The 20,807-nt window shown below is 35.4% G+C and overlaps 1 protein-coding gene across 1 annotated transcript in view; it reads left to right on the forward strand.

Annotated features, from left to right (window-relative positions):
- LOC576472 (galectin-8) overlaps nt 1–20,807 on the forward strand; it is a 40,088-nt gene that overhangs the window by 14,349 nt on the left and 4,932 nt on the right. The window contains exons 3-7 of the mRNA XM_030999367.1: nt 3,325–3,416; nt 10,508–10,718; nt 11,374–11,502; nt 12,441–12,473; nt 13,909–13,997. Of these exons, the coding sequence (XP_030855227.1) occupies nt 3,325–3,416; nt 10,508–10,718; nt 11,374–11,502; nt 12,441–12,473; nt 13,909–13,997 (554 nt within the window). The remainder of the gene's footprint in view (nt 1–3,324; nt 3,417–10,507; nt 10,719–11,373; nt 11,503–12,440; nt 12,474–13,908; nt 13,998–20,807) is intronic.

The following is a 20,807-nucleotide window of genomic DNA, read 5'->3' on the forward strand; positions in this document are numbered from 1 at the left end:
CCCAAGACTAGATTGAACAGAATGGACAAACAGTGTGCCTTGAAATGTTATAAACTGTTTCCATGCAAGGCCATGATGGACCTGACCTGAGTAGAAAGCAATGTGGCACTTAAATCAATCACAATCATCATCATTTATTAAAGTCATCATTTTCCCTATTACGAGGGGTTATTAACTTTCACACCATGAGGACACTTCGTCTAGTCTCGAGCATCCCCCCATTAAGACCAAACTTACCAGTGACCTGGTGAAAGTACAATATTTTGTTATAAACTTTAAGAAGGATGTTGAGATGAATGACAGATATGATGAAGCTCTTTGCCACCAGTCATGCATTCACAGGGTTAAGGAAGTGCAACGTGTGGGAGATGACAGATTTCTCAATCATCGCAAAATGAAAAAGAGTAGGCCTTCTTGAATTTCTAAGATATAGTCCTGGCTATGCACTCTGTATTTGTTAATGGTATCATCAGATGCTGTTTACATCAAGTTTACATTACACATTATCGTTGTCATATAGGTATGTAGCTCTGTGCCATTATTGTCTAGTGCCCTAAGGCCAACACAAGATTGATCAGGAAATAAACTTGAGTGTTGGCCTAGCTATGACAATGCTACACCTCACTTAAACTGAATACAAGCTTCTACTTCCTTGTACAGATGAGGTGTGAGCTTAATAAAGGCTTTTATATGGAGCCTGTCCCCATCGATGTCCTATTATTTTGTTGTGCTTCTTTTTATTTCTTTTTCTGTATCTCTGCCAAGAACATGAGATATTGAGCACATTTAGAAAGATAGATTTATTTACTATGCTCTAAGGCAGTTCCAAGAGAACATATATAGTAAGTTAATTCATGGGGTCTCATTACTGCTTATGTTGTAATTAAGTATGACCTTTTCATGGCAGACAACCTTAATAATGAGAGCTCATCAGTCAGAGTCTGAAGGGTCACTGACAGCTGGTAGCTGGCAAGGGTGGAATGCTAGCTAGCTTGATCTAGAGATGGGTAGCAAGGTTGTAGATGGTAATATGTGATGGCCAGATTAGGAAGACGGGCAGAATGAGAGGTCAATGTATACATAACTGGACAGGCAGCTAGGGTGGACGCTATCAGCCAGACAGTAGTGTACGTGTTTGATATCTGTTACATAAATTTGTATCTATTAGCTTTGAGATGACCTTTAGGTGATGAGCCTTAATACATGACCATACATGCCTGTGCCATTGAATTTGAGTTCAACAAAATTGAATATCAAAAAATGACATATCATTCTTTTTTTCTACAGTAATTGGAAATAATAAAAATAATGAAAAAAATTGAGATGAAACACAAATCGTTTTCACTTTTTCAATTTTCCGATAGGGATGTTTGTATTTAGATTTGTACCAGTCACCTAAGTAGATATATAGATTAAGAAATGTGAAGGATCTAACAGTAACCCTAAAAATCTAGTGGCTTGAGATAAGAAGGGAGTCCACTATGTTGCAAGAAAATTATACAGAACATTAAACCAAATACAATAAGGTAACAATACAATAAAAAAAAAAGGATATATTCATTTCAAATTATCCATACTAATCTACTTCTAATTTGTAAATCATTTTAGCACCATGCCACGCTCTATGATATTGTTATTGACCGAGTCTGAGCCCTAGTCCCCAAATCCTGTATCACATTTTTTCCAAGTTAAAATATTATGCTTTGAAAGTACATGTACCAGTACAAAGAACCATGTACATTTCTCACCCCCCCCCCCCCCTCTCTCTCTCTCTCTCTTTCTCTCTCTGATAAGGAAGTAGGATTTCCTCATAAATTTGTTTTCTAGAGCTATAGCATTTATAGACTAAAAAAACGTTCCCAATTCCCTTATAAATGGTTGTACTTTTACAAGCCATAGTCTGAAAGTTCTCACCTCATAAAATAACAATAAGACTATAGTTGAGACTCTAGGTACCGGTAATTTTTCTTTAACAACTATGTGATATTTTAGTCTTGATATAAAGATTGCATGCACCACTGCCCCTGCCCCTGCCCATTTTTTTCAATTGAAATTAAATTACATGTACATGTAGTCATTCTAATAAACCTGGAATAACATTTAGAAAGATCTATAGATGTTTCAACTCTGTAATCTGACATAAAAGGAGTTGCATGTACATCCAGCCAAGCTTGCAATGTGGACATTAAACCTTGGAAATTCCCCACTATCTATCCACCTATTGACCTGTGGCATTCATAACACCACCCACTCCGCATGAATTCCCCACAATCCATATATTGAATAGTGCTTGTAAGGCTTGTTCACATGGCTTACCTTGGAAGGGTGCGGTGTGGTGCCGCGCAGTGTGGTGCTTTAAACGGACCCTTTCGAGAAAAGCCCCCCCCCCCCCCCTGCTTATCTTGAAAGGGTGCGTTGAGAATTGAGGACCGCCTTAACGCACCCTTTTGGGAGGGGGGGGGAGGGGCTTTTCTTGAAAGGGTGCGTTGAACGCTCCACATACACCAAGCCGCACTGCATCCTTTCGAGGTAAGCCTGTTCACAAGTGGGTGCACTTAAGTACTGCACTTGACATTTTTTGTAAATTAAAGCACACAGATCAGAGAGAATGCTTAGGATTATTGGTGCAGCTACTTTTGTCATTCCATCTTGCCATTCCCTTAGTAAACAAGCAAGAAAACCACAGACTTTTACGGAAGCAGACATCAAGTTTCAAGTTTCAGGTTTATTCAAACCAAATCAAACATAAACAATGGTACAAGATATATAACAGCAAGGAACACAAGAATGATAGGTTTGGGACCCCAGTGAAGCACAGCTTGTAAACGGGGCCCCCTTTACACAGTAGACTATACAGTAGGTATATAATGGCATATAATGGCAAGGAGTAACATATTTACAATGAGTATAACTCATGTGTATGTAACAATGTAACAACATAACAAATTATGCAGATGAGTATAACCCCCCCCCCCCCCACCCCCAATTATAACACATACACAAACACACATACACATACACACACACACATAACGTACACTTCATACATGGCTACCTCATCTTGTTTTATACATTCATGTATCTGATAGCAATCTGTCGAGTGAGGTTTGTGATGCAAAATATTTGCATAAAATCACAATGCCCCCAAAAGGAGCAACAACAAAATAAGAGAAGATTTTTTAGAATAAAGCCCATTGGTTCTCTTCCAAAGTAAATCTTACAGCTTGTAAATGTAATCAAATGTTGTATTCTTCAGGTAAATTCTTACTTCTTCCCCTCTCTTTCTCTCTCTCTCTTTCTCTCTCTCTCTCTCTCTCTCTCTAGCCTTTCCCGTACATGAGCGCCATCTATGGAGGATCCATGGCTCCAGGGAGGATGATCTTCATCCAGGGATTTGTACCAGCAGGAGCTGACAGGTAGGTCCTTTAATTCTTAGTCCACTTTCACAGACCTCTATAGAGTACCCAAGTTGTGACATCATAAAAATCAATTTTTAGAATTTCTCAATTTTTTCTTCATTTTCCAAAAGAGCATCAAAATTAATGTCCAAATGTTGAAAACCAAGTTAATATGTTAAGTATTGGCTGAGATATGACCATCTGAATAAATAGATTTCCCATAGGAACTCAGTGTTATTTGCTCTAGCTCCTAACCATTAGGAGCCAGAGCATACAACACTGAGTTCCCATTGGACATATATCTATTCAGATGGTTATATCTCAGCCAATACTGAACATATTAAATTGGTTTTCAACATTTGGACATTATTTTTGATGCTCTTTCGGAAAATGAAGAAAAAAATTCAGAAATTCTAAAAATAGAATTTTGATGACGTCACACTTCACCACTCTATATGCTCATCAATACTGATGTCAATGCCAGCCTGAGCACCTATAGCTTGATTGTGGCACTGGTTTTTTTAACTATGACCAAATACCTAAATGGCCCTTTGAGAGCCTGAAACTTTCCAAAGATAAAGAATTAGAAATCAGTAACAACTTTTTCTTGTAGCATGGACCTAGGTTAACCTCCCATAGCTTAACGAAAAATTGTCATAGTTGCTTTATGCGCATGAGATATCCCTGAACAGCAAATTGTTTACGGAGTTTTGTAACAAAATTGACATGCCATTTTGGTCGGAGCTGAAAAAAATATATAGCCACAAACAATATGTTTTTTTTCTATTGATGATTAATGAGCATGAGTGGATCTTAAAGAAACTTAACAGTATTCTGAATCAACTCCCCTATTTTAATGGAAAAGTGCAATTGAAAATGGTGTTTCGGACGTTACATTGTCCGTAAACAATGTAGACCCTCATTTAACCCACTAGAACAACAAATTAATGAGATTGTATATGGTTTGAGTGAGTTTATTAGTTGCTCCAAGTGATTATATTAAAAGAAAATATAATTTAATTATAGTAGTGCTTATATTAGAAATATACTCAAAGTTTGAAAAAGTTGTCTCATTTTCCGTAAACAGTTTTGTAACGTCCGAAACAATTTTCAAGTTGAAGTAGCAGAAAATATATGAACAGCAGGATATATCTATCATAACATTTTGTTAACATCTCATGGCAGCTACCCACCAAAACAAAGAAATTTGCAATACATTACTACAATACTATTTTATAGTTAAAACCAATTTTCCGTTAACAGTTGTAACGTCCGAAACAAATGTAACGTCCAAAACAAAAAATACCAATAAAATGATAATAATCCATATTTTAAGGTATCTAGAGTGAATAAATCATTATAAAATAAGTTATTATAAGTCTTAACACAAGTCAAAACACAAATCAGGTCTTTCAAATCCATTAATTAGTTGTAATCACAAGAATGGTGTTTCGGACGTTACACAATTATATTGTTAACACAAAAGACGACAAATTTCACCTAATTTTCGATCATATCTGCAAGTTACCATTTCACAATGGACACTCCTGTTAAAAACACTATTTTGATGATTTTATTCAGATTTAAATATAAAAATGTGTAGAAATATGATGCTAAAAATCAAATAATCCGTAAAATATCTAAATTTTCTGCAAAATTGACTTATAAAACATAAAATATTGAAGCCACACTTTGTGATGCAAGGCATGGTTGGCTGCTTCAGTATATCCTTAATTGTAATTTATCAGAAAAAATCTCAACAAAAGTGACTCATAACAAATATTCAGCCACTTTAACAGCACTTTCTGGTATGCTGTTAGCACGTTTCGGACGTTACATTAAACTGTTAACAGACATTTTCATACTTTAACTAGTTCAAATGAGGGGCAATGATAGATGTGAGAATAGCACATTTCATTTGTTCAACCTCTCCTTTTGCTATTTACATTGGTGTGTGTTTGCAAATCATGAGGTTTTCATTTTTATAGAGGTTGTTCAAAATGATGTCATATAACCAAAGATTGTATGGTCAATTTACACTATCTGGTAGGTTACAAAAATAAAAATCACCCACTTAAGCAATACCCAGTGTGCATGGTCATGACATGGATATGATACAGGTATATGAAGTTGATAAAATCAAGCAAATTAAAATGTTTTTCTAAAAATTTATGAGAAATATGTATTTTCATCTGAAAATACATTTTTAAAAGGGCACTCAGTACATGTAACTAATCTATGTAGAAAGAATTGCTACTGCCATTATCCAAAACTGGAATTGGCATTTACGCTTAATAATGATAACAATTTATCAAGCAGATTTATGAAATCGGCTTGCACACTACATGACACACTCATTGATTGCATACATGTACAATTGATGAGCACAAAGGCTTCCATTATAAAACAATAATCAGTAATCAGTATCCAATACCTATTATAGAAACTTGTACAACATAATGTTGACATAGATGTAGATCTGCCAAATTTCCAAATGACAAGAAAATGGATTACCAATTTGTGGGGGTAATTAAAGCATGAACATGAAAATAAGGTGTAGCCTCTCCAAAATTAATTAATTCATAATTTTTTCCTTTCTTTGGATGAATTACCCTCAAATGTACTAGCCTTATGTACAAATACTTTTCAAATGCTTGACCCTCATAACAAAATGTCCATGTTAATGATCATTTCATGATCCTAAAGATATAGTAACTTCCTCAAATTTATGCAAAAATATCGGGATGTACAATGAATTAGGATTCCCATATTTCTTATTACTTACATGTAAATGGCTGGGGATACTTTTATTTACTTTTATTTGTTAAAAGTATTTTTGTAATGTTTTGCTTACACTGTACATACTGTAGATGTACATGTATGTGATAGTGATATTATTGAATGACACACTACATGAATCTAGTTTAAGGCAAAGTACAAAGCAAGCCGATGAAACATCTATGTTGTAAAGTTTGAAGAAATTGATGATCTGATTGAAATGTTCACATCTTGTAACATCCGAAACAAACTATAGCATATATTGTACACTGTTGTTCATAACCTGCAAAAGAGAGTATGTTTGTATAAAGTGAAATTTCTAGGAGTTGTGATGACTACAATTGCTATTAGCTCCATATTTCACTTTAATTGTTAGATCACATAAGCATTTTTAACTACACGTTCCTGAAATGAACAGTATACCTTACATAAATTGAGTAGTCGATGAAGACAAACTAGGTATATGTGCCAAACTAATTAAAACTGCACAAGTTTTTCAATAAATGTTAAAGAAATATTTTTCTGCAAACAATTAATGTAACTTAGGTCAATAATACCTAAAGAAAAGCAATTAACTTGAATAAAGTTATGATGTTAACAGTGTGTAACGTCCGAAACACCAGTGGTGTGACATATGAAAATTATTAGGCAATGCACTGGTTCCCCAATTTTTTGGGATGTATTTAACTTATATCATCAGTTGTTATAATAAAATAAGTTTGACCTAAGAAAAAAGCATTTTACCTATTGAAAAAAAACTTGTTATTGTCAAAACCCTAATTTGGAGCTATTTTTCACTTTCAAGGGACACAAAATCTGTATTTTTCAAGATAGAAACTCAAAAATTTGCATGAATAATCTCTGAAACATATTCTTAAAGACCAACATATTTGTTGGTGAAGTTAATAGCAAATGAGTTTTATATCACAGTTATTAGATATGCTATAGTTCACAATAAAATTGTAAAGACTCAAAGTATTCATATCTGGTGAATAAATAAGAAGATAGATTAAGGTCCAAAATTTGCATTTCTCAAAAATATGAATAGTCCTGATCCTAAAAATACATGTTTGAAGTGAGTAAACATGATTTCATTTCAGACCCTATTGTGGACACATTTGGTATATGTTAAAAAAACCAGTGCCTTGTACAAGACATATAGATGGTGATGATCGCTCTGCGGTCAATTTGTAACACCAACTAAATTCCAAACATTTAATCTTGCTCTAGATAACCCAAACCTTTTCTGAAACCCAATGGTTTTCGTATCTAAGAATAAGCCTGTATCTTTGATAATGTAAAGCCTGGTTTAAATGCTTTCATAGCAAACATCAATCACTGATACTTTAAATCCATAGACTATGCTCCTTTAAAACATTCTACCTGTAATGTTAATTTATATGCTTCACATTAGTGGTATTTGCGTGTTGATTCATGATAAGTAGAGCATGACAAATCAGTTGTGAAAGGAGATTCACTTCTTTTTTTGTTGTTATTAATGGTCATGGATTTGTTGAAGATGTTTGCTTTCCTGTGTGATTTATATTTATTCATTTTAAATGGTTTGTAATTACAAAATCATTGGCAGACAGATGGCCAAATCGGAGATTCTTTTAACATGATAATAGATCTTTGAAATACATACATTAATAACAATACATTAATATAAGTGAAAATGCAAAAAAATGGCCTACAGCACTTTGATGTCTCACAATTTATCAGAGTCTGCAAAACCTTAGATTTAGAACCATATCGTATCAAAAACTGTAAATTTTTAGTATCGTTTTTTTTTTCACCAGTAATGCCTCGTTCACAGAGAAAGAAAAAGAATCAGAAATATCAGGATAAAGACCAGTTTCATTTACTTTACAATACATTTTTGATAAGATGAGATATAAATTATTAACCTTCATGTCTAGACTTCATCACATTTGCACAGTTACCAAGAATGAAACCTCTTCAATAGCATGTCTAGGTATTTTTTGGCATTCTCAAATACCGATGCTGTATTTTTACATGGCACTGGCATTGTGTAATGTTTGAATGGAATGTGCAGATTGCAAATGTGATGATTCAAGCAATACTTTACGAGGTCTAAAGTCTTGAGCTCTTATTGTTATCATGATAAAAACGTGTTGGATGGGCCTTAAGGCACTTTCGTTTTCTTTCTGTGCAGCTCAGGCGTCAGGATTGTTAAGCCTGTGCATGATTAGTATATAGACAGAGAGGAGACGTGTGTTTGCATATAGTACCAGGCATGTAATAAAACAGTAATGAAAAGGGAACTGTTTCTGTTTTCACACTGGCAAAATTTTGCTTAACCCCGTACTATACATGTAGGTGGGGTTAAGGAGGGGTCTTAGCCCCACCTTATAGTCCGGGGTTGAGCTTATTCCACTTTCTGTTCAGACTCGTAATTACCAAAGTGCGCTAGCCCCACCTATAGTACGGGGTTAGCTAGCCCTGCAAATTGACAGGGCTAACCCCGCAATTGTGGTGCTAACTCCTGCTAACACCACAATTGCGGTGCCAAGCAAATGAATGAGAACAGAAACAAAAAATTGTCCGGTAATACGCAATGGAGCGTATCGCAGTTGGCCAGATGCGCAGTAAGAAGCCCACCGTCCAATCACTAGTCCGGGGCTAACAAATTGCAGTGAGAACAGCGTGAATTTTCTTATTCCGGAATAGGCGCTAGCCGAGTACGGGACTAAAAACAGCGTGTGTGAAAAGCAAAAAAAGCTAGTCCGGGTTAAGGATAGTACGGGGCTAAGCAAAGTATGGGGTTAAGCAAATACAGTGTGAAAAGAGTATAAGTGTATTCTCTGCTGTAGTAACTAGTGTTTGTTTCTTTTTTTTAGTGTGCTTTTCTAGTCTAAAGTTCAATAGTACGTCTGCTAGTGGTTTTAAATAGATATTTGTCAAATGCATGATGTCTTTAATAGAGGGGTGTGTTAGTGTACATAGTACAATGAGTTTAACACACATGGGGTTTATGGGAAGAGGCTCTCGGAAATAGTTCTTAGCTTTGGATAAGTATCTGTGAACTAGAGCTAGATGTACATATATTTCAATTCTACATGTAGCAGTTATGTAGCAGTTTCAGTCTAGTTTTTACTCACATAATCTGCAAATCATTTGTTTCCCTTTTTTTTACAGGAAAATATGCCTGTAAAAGGTGCATTTAAAATAAGAAAAAAATTGTAGTTGTTGTATACAAAATGTGATTTACATTTTCACATATTTTGTTTGAAATCCCTTTCAAAATCGTTCCATAGTATTCAAAGTAAGAATAAAGTAATCAAGACTTACACAGGGTGTCAAAACTAAAAATAGATGTGATTAAACTAGGCTTGAGTCGGTACGGTCGATCACACCGGGACCCGACCGTTGCCGTCGGGTCCCGGTTTCGTTTTTTGAGAACCGACGCTCCGAAAAAAAATAACGAAATATGTAAGAAATTGCAGTTTTGCACACCACTAAAACCAATCCACCTTAAAACTTAAGTATTTAATTGTTACCAATCATATTTTAGCTCATCCTGAATCAATCCGAACCGCTGATATAAATATATGGGTTGCAAGGCAGTTCGCCCCATGGGGTTGTTGTTGCCAGCTGCTAGCTAGCTACTGTACTGGCCGGGTCTCTCGGCAGGATTAATAAATCAGGTTGAAAGAAACATTAATGTTTGAATAATAAAACGGCTTTCTAAAAAGTACTTCTTTACAACATACCGATCGAATAATTTTTAAAATACAAAATAGATATTTTTTCTTTGATTTTGAACACCGCATGCTTCTTTTAAAAGCTAAAAATTACTCGGTAATCACAAGAAATTTCGATACGGATAGCTGTTGCAAGGCAAGTTCAGACTAGTCTCGGAAAAATGCGCAGTGCTCCTCGTTAGCTGTAATGCGTGCCAGAACAAACCCAAACAAAGACCATCTGATAATCCTAGCTATTTCGGTTTAAAATGTAAAAAGAATATTAGTTGAATATTAGTTGAATATTATTTCGTTACTAATTTTGTATGCAGTTATTATTTTGTGTAATGCTTTTTACAATGTTCATTATAATCTGTTTTTATGTCAAAGATTTGTAAAAAATCGTGCAATTCAGCCTTTGGGCTGCAATGTGATTTTTTTGAATAAATAAACCATTATAAAAAAAGACGTAATCGTAACGAGAAAAAAAAATCATTAAAAACTACGAGAGAAATCATGAAATTAGATGTACCCCAAAAATATGTTTTTTGTTTGTGTGTATGTTGGTTTGAGCCATTTAGCTGCATGGACTAATCTGAAGTTACTGGTTTTTCCCTTTCTGAATAGGTTCCACATTAACTTGCAGTGTGGCACCAGCACAAATCCAAGATCAGACGTAGCCCTGCACTTCAATCCCAGATTCGGGGCCAAGACGTGTGTGCGAAACACCCTTAAGAATCAGAAGTGGGGTGCTGAAGAGAGGGGCCAGTCTCATTTCCCTTTCAATTTCAACCAGAACTTTGAGATTATTATACTCTGTGAAGCAAACCAGTTCAAGGTATTGTAAAACTTTCAAGTTCCTAGAGTATAGTATTCTAATCTTAGTCCACTCCCTAGATTATGGTTAGGGCTAAATAAGCTGCAAAAATTACATATTCTGTTTAAAAATTTAGAGCATAATATTACATGGAGCTGTATATTGGCCTGTTGAACAATACTATCCTTTCCACAACTTATGTGAAGATATTGATTTCAAACTGGATCAACCAAAAAATAAAAGTAAGTTGAACCAAAATGTTATGTTGGCCCGATTGTGCATCAATTTTTAAATGCAATGATACCCATTGGTATATTTGTTACATAATCTTTAGCACAATGTTTGCTTGACATACTAAGAATAATTGAATAGTCTCACAGAACCACACAAAACACTGTTTAATGAATTTAGATAAATATTAATGAATATTGCATCAAGATTTACTGGAGGTATTTCAATGAAAGAATTTTATTTTTCCAAAAAGAACTTATTTCACTATTTAACTTATATGTTCATGTATGTTACATGTATGTAATGTTTACGTTATGCAGGCAACCCTTTTGAATACCAAATAAATAAATAAATATAATTAAGTTGATAGATAACAGCATTGGTAGTAGTAAAAAGGAGGAAGAGACTATTAAAGAACATGCATTCCTCATTGTTTCTCCTGTAGGTTGCTGTGAATGGACAGCACTTCATTGAGTACAACCATCGCGTCAAGAACCTGAACCGTATTGATACCATTGCCATTGATGGCAAGGTACAGATTCACTCTATTAGGTTCCAAGGACAGTCTGCTGGGGTAAGTTCATGCTAGCTTGTTTAAGCCATAATATTTCTTAAGGCCGGAAGGTCTAAAAAAAACCCAGCTAGCTTTTTATACTGCCACCAATTATTCTTATTTTCCTCCTACAGTTTCTTTTAAAAAGTACAACTGTATATTCAATGAACCAATATAAATGGAAATTCAACAAAGAGAACACCAATTTGTACACAAAAAAATGGTGATTATGAACTGAATGTCATGCCGGCCCCCCCCCCCCCCCCACCCTGTGATCGGAGGTATACCATGCGTGTTACCAAAATGTCTGGTGTAAAGGGGTACTTTTCATGCACCAAAGTCCGGCTCGTAGTACACAAAAGCCTGTTTTACGCACCGGACTTAGGGGGTATTTTCAAAAGGAGGGAACATGCATATGCGTACCCAAAATAACACTGAGTGGGGGGGGGTGGGATTTCATGTTACAGATTTAGACCGTTTTAACGATTATTGACAATTACATTTTTCTTTTTTATGGACAGGACATTATGTACTGAATTAGAAATAGACTCAAAATTTTCTCAGATTTTTGTTGTTTCTTCTCATTTTATGCATAATTATTCCTAGCGATCTAGATCAAAAGATAATCCCAAAATGGAGACACTAATCTGTTATGGTTGAGCTCTAAACACATTTAGTGAACATGTACATGTTTAGGGACTAATGTTATTGTAAATTAATCTTTAAAAGCTTCCATGGTGATCATAGATTTGAGCAAGGTTTGAAGTTACACCACATACTCTTTTGACAGGGTTTAAAATAAGTTATTGTAATCATCTGCTGAATTTGTAATAACAAAAAAGCAACTCTTCATCATGTCTTTTATATAGACAGGTTTAATGATGTAATCACGAATATTGTTGTTTGGGGTTTCCACCTTCATTAAGCTTTTTCTTTGTCTCTTGAATTTCATTCTACAGTACATCCATGGATCTGGCAGCATCCTTAACCCAGTAAGTTAATCATAATAATGTAGTCATGCAAGGGTGTCAGTAAAGGGGGACTTCAAAATTTGAGCACCATCATTAGCTGCTCCCAAGAAGGGCTTTACTGCTATAGACAATTAATACTCTACAGTTCTTACTGTCTTTACGTGGGCAGCTGGTGATACTTCCCATATGAACAGAGATATTCACCCATTAAAGATTTCAAAAATGCCAGCACATTTGCTTTTTTTGATACCACACTTTCCCCCTTCCCCATCTAAAAAGTTCCAGCAATAATAGGTGTGGCAACTTTCTTGTGAATGCTCCTCTCCTTTTATTAAAGGAATCTAAAATGTCTTAGTCTCAAATATGGTCTTCACACCTTTTTCAATTACTATCCATACTTTCTGTGTACGTGTGCAACTGTGCATCTGGGAATTATGTAGGACTACAAGAGGAAGAATCCTACATGTTCTTAGTGTCTTGAGCCGGATAGGATATCCTGCTGTGCCTCTGAGGTTGATCAAGGCACAATGTATGTCAGGAAGGAAAAAGTGTTTGTCATTCTTGGATGTTTGCTGATAGGAAATACATGTAGATCGCTTACATGAAAATGGACATTAAGTCCTGTTTGTTTATTTATTGGAGGCTTGAGGTATGAGCTGTTGATGCCTTTCTCAGAAATAACATAATTTTGGTTGGCCTGTGGTGCAAAGATGGTTAACCAAAGAGGATATGATGTTTTTAAAATAAGGTCGTGTTCATTTTGATTTACATGTGGTTTGCAAAAGATATTATAGACTATACAAAGGCAAGCGAAAAGTGGGCCTGTCAATTCTTATCAAAGGTGCAAAAGTATTTATTAGAATCTCAATTTTTGTTAAAGTGTACCAATCACTGCCAAATTAAAAATAATATCTACATGAATGTGTAAAATCGACTCAAAAGATATCTCTTTACAGAAGTAATATATGAAGTTCATATTTCAGTATAGTGACATTGACCCCCTGACATTCAGACCAAAATATATATATATATTGTGTGTGTGATTGGTACACCTTTAATCCTGAATATTTATTTCCAGTTCATATTGTGAATATAATTGATAAAATCAATAAAATGCCTGAAGTGGTAAGATAACAAATTTGATAGATTTCTTGTAAGTAGTAGTAGTTCTCTTCAGACTATCATAAATGAAATGGCACTTTTTTGTCTGCCGAGTTAGTTATCTTATCGTTTTTATTTTATCATGTATGCTCCATGCACTAACAACTGTTATCCATCTGGGGACAATAATCAGGAGAATAATTGAAATAAGTAGTCGAGAGGAAAGAGGAGGCAATTTACATTATTTGAAATCTTGTGCTCTCTGTGTTCTATTCATATATTGAGAGAAGTGCATGTTGCTCATGATGTAGACTGCATTCACATATATGTACATCTGGTATATTTTGATTGACAGTCTATGCCACATACCGGACCAGTGGTGGGTGGAATGACTCCGGGCAGACTTATCTTCCTCAGTGGGAAAGTACGAGCCAACCCAGATAGGTAAGAAAAGGGCAATGGAGAAAATGGAAGAAAGAAATATAGTCAATCATTTTGAAATCACACATGGTAGGGTGAGAAAAAGAAGAATATGTTGAATTAATACTTGCACAATCATATTTTTTTTTACATTGTTTTAGAGCATTTCCTTTCAAGTTGATTTATTTGAAAAACCTAGTTTATGCATATGTTTTATATTGTACAGCATGTCCATCTTAAGGTTGATGATCATACCATCACAGACCTGCCAACCAGTACGATTTAGTCGTATTTAGTACGATTTTTTGAAGCAAATACGACGTACGATTTTTCTCAATAAAATACGATTTTCAAAACAAACAAACAAAAAAACAAAACGAAACAAAACAAAACAAAACTTTATTTTATGTGTATGTGTGCCATTTTAAATGGCAAAATGCCCATTCTGTCCTGTAAAGTATCCTACAAGCATCTCACATCAGCAATTTGGGGATGTTCATTGGTTCATCAAACACACCAGTTGTGACAAAATTATGCATATTCAACCAATGATCCATAAAAAAAATTCTTCCTGTATGTAGGAACTGTAAGAGGCATTGATCAGCGTAACAGTCCGTGTTTATTTTTAAGAATACAACTTTTGTCAGTAAAATACAACTTTTGGGATTAAAGAATACAGTTTTTGAACTCCAGAGGTTGGCAGGTCTGCCATCATTTTACCTGCGCCATCTGTTCAAATATCAGGTGTTATCTATATGTCAGATCATGTTTCAAATTTATCAAAATCTGTTAATTTCCACTTACGTATCCTCAGTAGAATAAGGAAGTTCATAAATAAAGATTCTTCTCATGCAATCGTAAGATCTCTCGTTTTGTCTCCTCAAGATTATTATCCCCTCGCCGACAAAGTCGGAGGGGAGCTGCCGTCCGTCCTCCCTTCCGTGCGTCCGTCCGTCCGTAACAACTTTGGTTTCCGATCAATAACTTCAGTAATGTTTGGCGGATTTTAATGAAATTTGATATGAAGGTACATGATATCAAAATACAGGCTAAGTTTGATTTTGGAGTAAGTAGGTCGAAGGTCATAGCTCATTAAATATGCGAAAATATGCGAATCTGGTTTTCATTTGATAACTTCAGGCGCGGATCCAGGATTTTCCAATAGGGGGGGCCGGAAATTTGAAAATCGCGCAGACCATTATTTCAACTCAACTTCCCAATACTGACAAGGTCATAATAAAAGCACCGTACCGGTACATATAAGCAAGCACACTTTTTAAAAGGGGGCAGGCTCAAGTCACGTCTCTTGTTCGATATCAACATTCCCGGAGTTTAAGTTATGCGCGAGCAAAATTTTTGACATTTTCATCGGGGGGGGGGGGGGGGGGGGGGGGGGCTAAATCCACTTGCTAAAATATTAATTTTCTGGGTTCACAATTTAGCGAGCGACCGAAGCAAGCGAGTGAAAAATTGAGCATATGTATGTTGTAAAAGTTTTATTTATCCCCAAAATACGCGAGATAAGACATGAAAAATGCATATTCGGTCAGCTCGTAATTTGTAAAATTGCGGGAAAAGAGAGGCTGTACCCCGCATTAACTGCAAGAAATGAAATTTGAATGCCTGTGAAGTACATAAAGAAACAGCTCTAGCTACAACCATGATTACAATTTGAGACTGTCAAACTATATATAACACTTTCTTTATATCTTTACTTATTTATATTCATGAATTACTTTATCACTCTTGTTCGCTTATAAAATACCTACATGCTAAGTTATCTGCTATAATAACTATGATTACAATGAAAACTTCCATTTATTTTGAAATTCAAAATAATTACTTGTGGTGCTATATGTGTTTCATGACTGTCAGAATATATTTAACACTTTCTTTATATCTTTACATATTCATATTCATGAATGACTTCATCACTAACGGTTCGCTTAAAAATACTGTTGTGCTGAGTTGTTTGATACCACCATTATTGCAAAGTGAACTTCCTTTTATTTGGAAATCCAGAACAATTAACTTGTGTTGCTCTGTATGTGTTTCATGACCGTCATAAAATATTAAACCATTTCTTTATGCTTCTTTATATCTTTACAGATTTATATTACTTTATCACTCTCGTTCGCTTACAAATACTAACGTGCTCATATTACTCCATATTCATATGAATACAATATAAATATTTTTAACAAATCCGCATCACCACCACTGTTACATGCAGCCTTGCAGGCCCCGCAGTTTTTCAAAGTACAATCAGGTAGAGTGTAGCGAGCAAAGCGAATGAGGCGTAAATTGGCGTGGGGTCCAGGGGAAAACCCCAGCGGGGGGTCAAGGGTGGACCCCTCGGAAGCTCAGGAGTTTTAGGAATTTAATCACGGTCAGATGAGCATATTTTGATACCTTATTTGTCACATTAGCAGGTCATTAATTAGCGTGGGGTCCAGGGGACTAAGCCACATGAAGCTCAGGGGTTTCAGGTATTTAATAATGGTCAGATGAGCATCCAGGGGACCGACTTAGGGCCTCTGGTGGGGTTGAGAGGGTGGAGCCCTCGCAAGCTCAGGGGTTTTAGCTATTTAATTGCGGTCAGATGGGCATATTTTGATACCTCATTAATTTTGTGGCACTGGCAGGTCACAATTTTTCTTTCTTCCTTTCTTTCTATTTTAATATCTTACACATACTTTTTTTTAGTGAGGTGGTGGCTCAAGCCCCCCAACCCCGCCGTTCCTCGGGTCCTGACATGTAGGCTACTAAATTAGAAAATTTTGACCTGACTGAAAACTTGGGAATTTGTCATTTTCCAGCAAACGGATAAAAAAGTATAATTTACAAAACAGTATCAAAATATCACGGAAAATCATGTAATTTCAGCAAAATTTGAAAGTCATTGGTATCGAATTAGAAATGAACCATGTTTGAATTTTATTTGGGGGCACGCCCCAAAGCCCCCCCCCCCCCCCCCCCAAACCCATCAGTATGCCAGTGCGGCCCTCCCTTGTCATGTTCTATAAACACAGGCCAGGTCATGGTGGAAAAGTCTTCATCCCTGGAATAGGATACCAATGGAGGCCTAATGTGTAGAAGAGTTCCCAACCTATAAACGTTATAATGAAAACTTATGGTAAGCAAAAAACCCACTGTACTCTTCATAAGAGATTAGGGGTGGGATCAGGGATGGTGGTGGTTGAAACCTTCGATACAGGGTTTGCACATGACATCTCGATCACTCCGTGACGATAAACCCGAAGGTTATACAAATTGAATTCTTCCCATCCGTCACAGACAACTCGCAATAAAAATATTAATAACAATGAAGTATGGCAAACGCAAGGGACTAATTTTTTTTTTAATGGCCTTCGCCCTAGGTTGCGCTCATTATAGGCTCACTCCCCATGTACCCACACCAGGCATGAAGGGATGATATGGGGACTGTGTCTTTTCATCCATTCCTCAGCCTTTGTGGGACTCAATCCCTTTCTGTCTTCGTGAGACTACAATCTAGAACATGTCAAATAATGCCTCAAAACATACCTATTTTGGCAAGTGTGAAAAATACTCTCTTCAATGGAGGGGTCTGTGCCTTTAAACGTTCTTTAATTAGAAATATGTCGCCATGTAAACGGTGTAAATTATCATTAGCGTAACTACCATCACCATTATCATCAACATCATCTCCCCTCCCCCCCTTTAAAATTTTCTTTTTTTCTTCTTTTTCCCCAAGCTGATATACGCATACCACAAAATTAAATAACGAACATAACCGGATATCATAAAATTGATATTTAAAATTTAGAATTTGACCTTATTACATTTTTAAAACTAAAATGTTACTGATTGAGCTAACTTGATTAACAATCTATATCATGTTATTTCTTATCTTATATATCTAATCTATATACTACATCATATCATAATTTACCCATATCATATATTCTCATAGTAATAACATATTGGTTTTATCATAATCATACCTTGTCACATCAATACTATATCACATCTTTTCTTTTCATGATATAATATCATTGGATCACTGAAGTTAAGGAATAAACCAGGAATGACGCTTTGAATTGCATAGGTAGAGCTTGAAAATCAAGCTGCAATTTTATTCAATCTGTGAATGCAAAAGAGACACAAAAGGATCATAAATACATGTACAATCTTTGCACATATAAATGAAGACTGATATATCCAAACATCAACTAAGCTAATGAAAGCTAAATGCCTACATCAAATTAACTGTATCAACTTCAAGCTTGACATATACTATCATTGAATCAACAGATAAACAAATCTAGAAGTTTCTGACAGTGCGGTTTCTATGAGCTGTTCTGAAACTGAAATCAAGTCAAATCACTACTTTAACTCCTTGAAATGTGTAGTGTAACCTCATTATAACAAACTCACTAAGACTAAGGAAACTTCCCCGCTAAATCAAAGACTAATCTAAACATCACCGAAACAACGTCTCGTTAATCAAATGTAAGATTAAACCCCTAGTCCTTTGTTTACATCATAACTCACAAACTTCCATTTTTGAGCAAACATTCCAGTTTATAAGCTTACTCTGTTTTGTTCATTCATGTCTTTACTAACTCAACTTTCTCACTTAAACTATCACTCTAAATGGCCAACAATAAGCCCCAGCTTAAATAACGTATTAAACCACCTGAATACATTGTATTAAACATATCTACATAGATGAAGCGGTATTTAACATCGCGTCTGTATGTTATGCATTGTCATTTCTAAAAACAATAAGACCTCCAATGTAACTCATACAACGTAGACCCTATCACTATACAATTTTGTGCATAGCGATTTATAAACCGTACTCGGTACACATTGATTATGTAATATCATTTTCCCTCAACAACCTGACCAAAACACAATCTTAAAGGTGAAATTCAAAGAAAATCACAAATATGTCAACTAATGTATTACTAGAAACTGGTAAGCTAACAGATGGCCATCGTACAAGTTTGAGGTCAGCTACATATCGGGTGATTTATAAAAATAAAAATACAACCACCTCCATAGCAGCTGGGATATACGAGAGATTCGCCAGAAAAAAAACGATGTTTTAATGACGTCACAACAGGGACTAATACTGCCCAAGCAGACGACATCCCATAAAGAATGAACATAATTGCAAAGCTATTATTTGTCAAATTATGATGAGTTTAGTGTATATAAATGTACTGACACGTCAAACCGATCAAACGGGGACATGACCCGATTCTGATAACTAAAATCTTTTGCTTGTAAATACACAGGATAGGGGTTAATTAACAATCAAAGAAACCAGACTTTCAAATTGAAAAGCCCCGGATTGATGTTAAGGACGGCATTTGTTCCCTCTTAAAACGCCGAACATACCGCGGTGTCTGCAGCTGAATATACAATGGCGTCTTATTTTGTTTACAAGCGACAGATTCCTTTATTTTTGTATCGCGGCATTTGTCATCAAAATAAAACCATGCGCGGGGTCTAGAGTGAGGCAATAGATTATACATTTAGCCTGACGGTAGTGAAGTAAGAGAAAGAACTCAAGAGAAGATGAAAACACAGGCACTGAAAATGTGTGAGATGTCATGGGACATCGTCTGCTTGTGCAAATCATGTCCCTGCTGTGATCTCACACATCTCAGCAGCGTTCGGAGAGCTATTCAGGTGCTATGCCGGGGCTGTATTTAAGCGTTTTGTAATTTATAATAATCATTACTTCAAATGTTTCCTTGTTGAATCAAAGTTTCAACTGTTCAATAATGAAAATAAAGCTAGATTTAAAATCAATGAATATCTACTTTAAATCACCACATATCAAAAGCATGATATTTTAAAGATAAACTTACTTCTATGGCGACATTTCCTGGCTAACTAAAATCAACATAGTAAGACTTTCGTCTCCCGTGGATCCTTTCCTAACAAAAGAAACATGGCATCTGCGAACACGTCGCTCTGAACTAGAATTAGCATAAATTCGCTCTGAACTAGAATTAGCATAAATTCCATACGCGTTATGGTAGACGTAAATTAAGCTACGGTGTCTTCTGAATTAAAAGGAAAATAATTCAGCTAACTCCTGGTTTGTCAAAAAACCTATCATAACAATTATTATATCATATTCATATAATATCTTTTCATAAAAAACATTATATTCTTGCATCATATGATATCGTATCTTATAATAAATATTTAGTTATCATTTTGTGCAATGTTAAGTCAGGTGATATCACATGAATGCAATAACATAAAGATATCATATTTAGATCATGATCATATTATGTTATGTAATATCAAATTATCAATCATGTCGATCATATCTCCTTTGTATCATGATATTCATACGATTGTGCCGGTAAAGTGTTAATTTGATTTCTTCAATCGTTAAGAGTTCATTTTACTGTACAAGTGTTGCCGTAATTATATCTCGCATTTATAATTTTGAAATAGGAATGTAAATGTATTTATTCCTGTTAGATTCTGGCCCATTTCCTTGGTCCAGTGGTCAAGACATTGTCGTTCTAATAGCCCGTGACCCTTGTTCGATTCCCGGCGGAGTCATTTTTTCCATATTCGCAATCAATTCCGAAAAGGGATGACAGCAACTAAAAGTATCTAGGAAATCAATGTATTTCCATGGCGTTGATTTCTTTTTTGTCTTCGATTTTCTTACTTACTTTCAAAATAATTTTTCAACCTTAAATTCCTGCAAAATTCAGAACCATCTTATTTTATGAAACCAAGGACGTAGTAAAAAAGTTAATTTCAAGGATTTGTATTTCAATTGTTTTAATCAGCAACAATATACTCTCTTAG

Source organism: Strongylocentrotus purpuratus, unplaced genomic scaffold (genome assembly GCF_000002235.5).
Source record: "Strongylocentrotus purpuratus isolate Spur 01 unplaced genomic scaffold, Spur_5.0 spur5_scaffold_5, whole genome shotgun sequence".
NCBI classification, from domain to species: domain Eukaryota; kingdom Metazoa; phylum Echinodermata; class Echinoidea; order Camarodonta; family Strongylocentrotidae; genus Strongylocentrotus; species Strongylocentrotus purpuratus.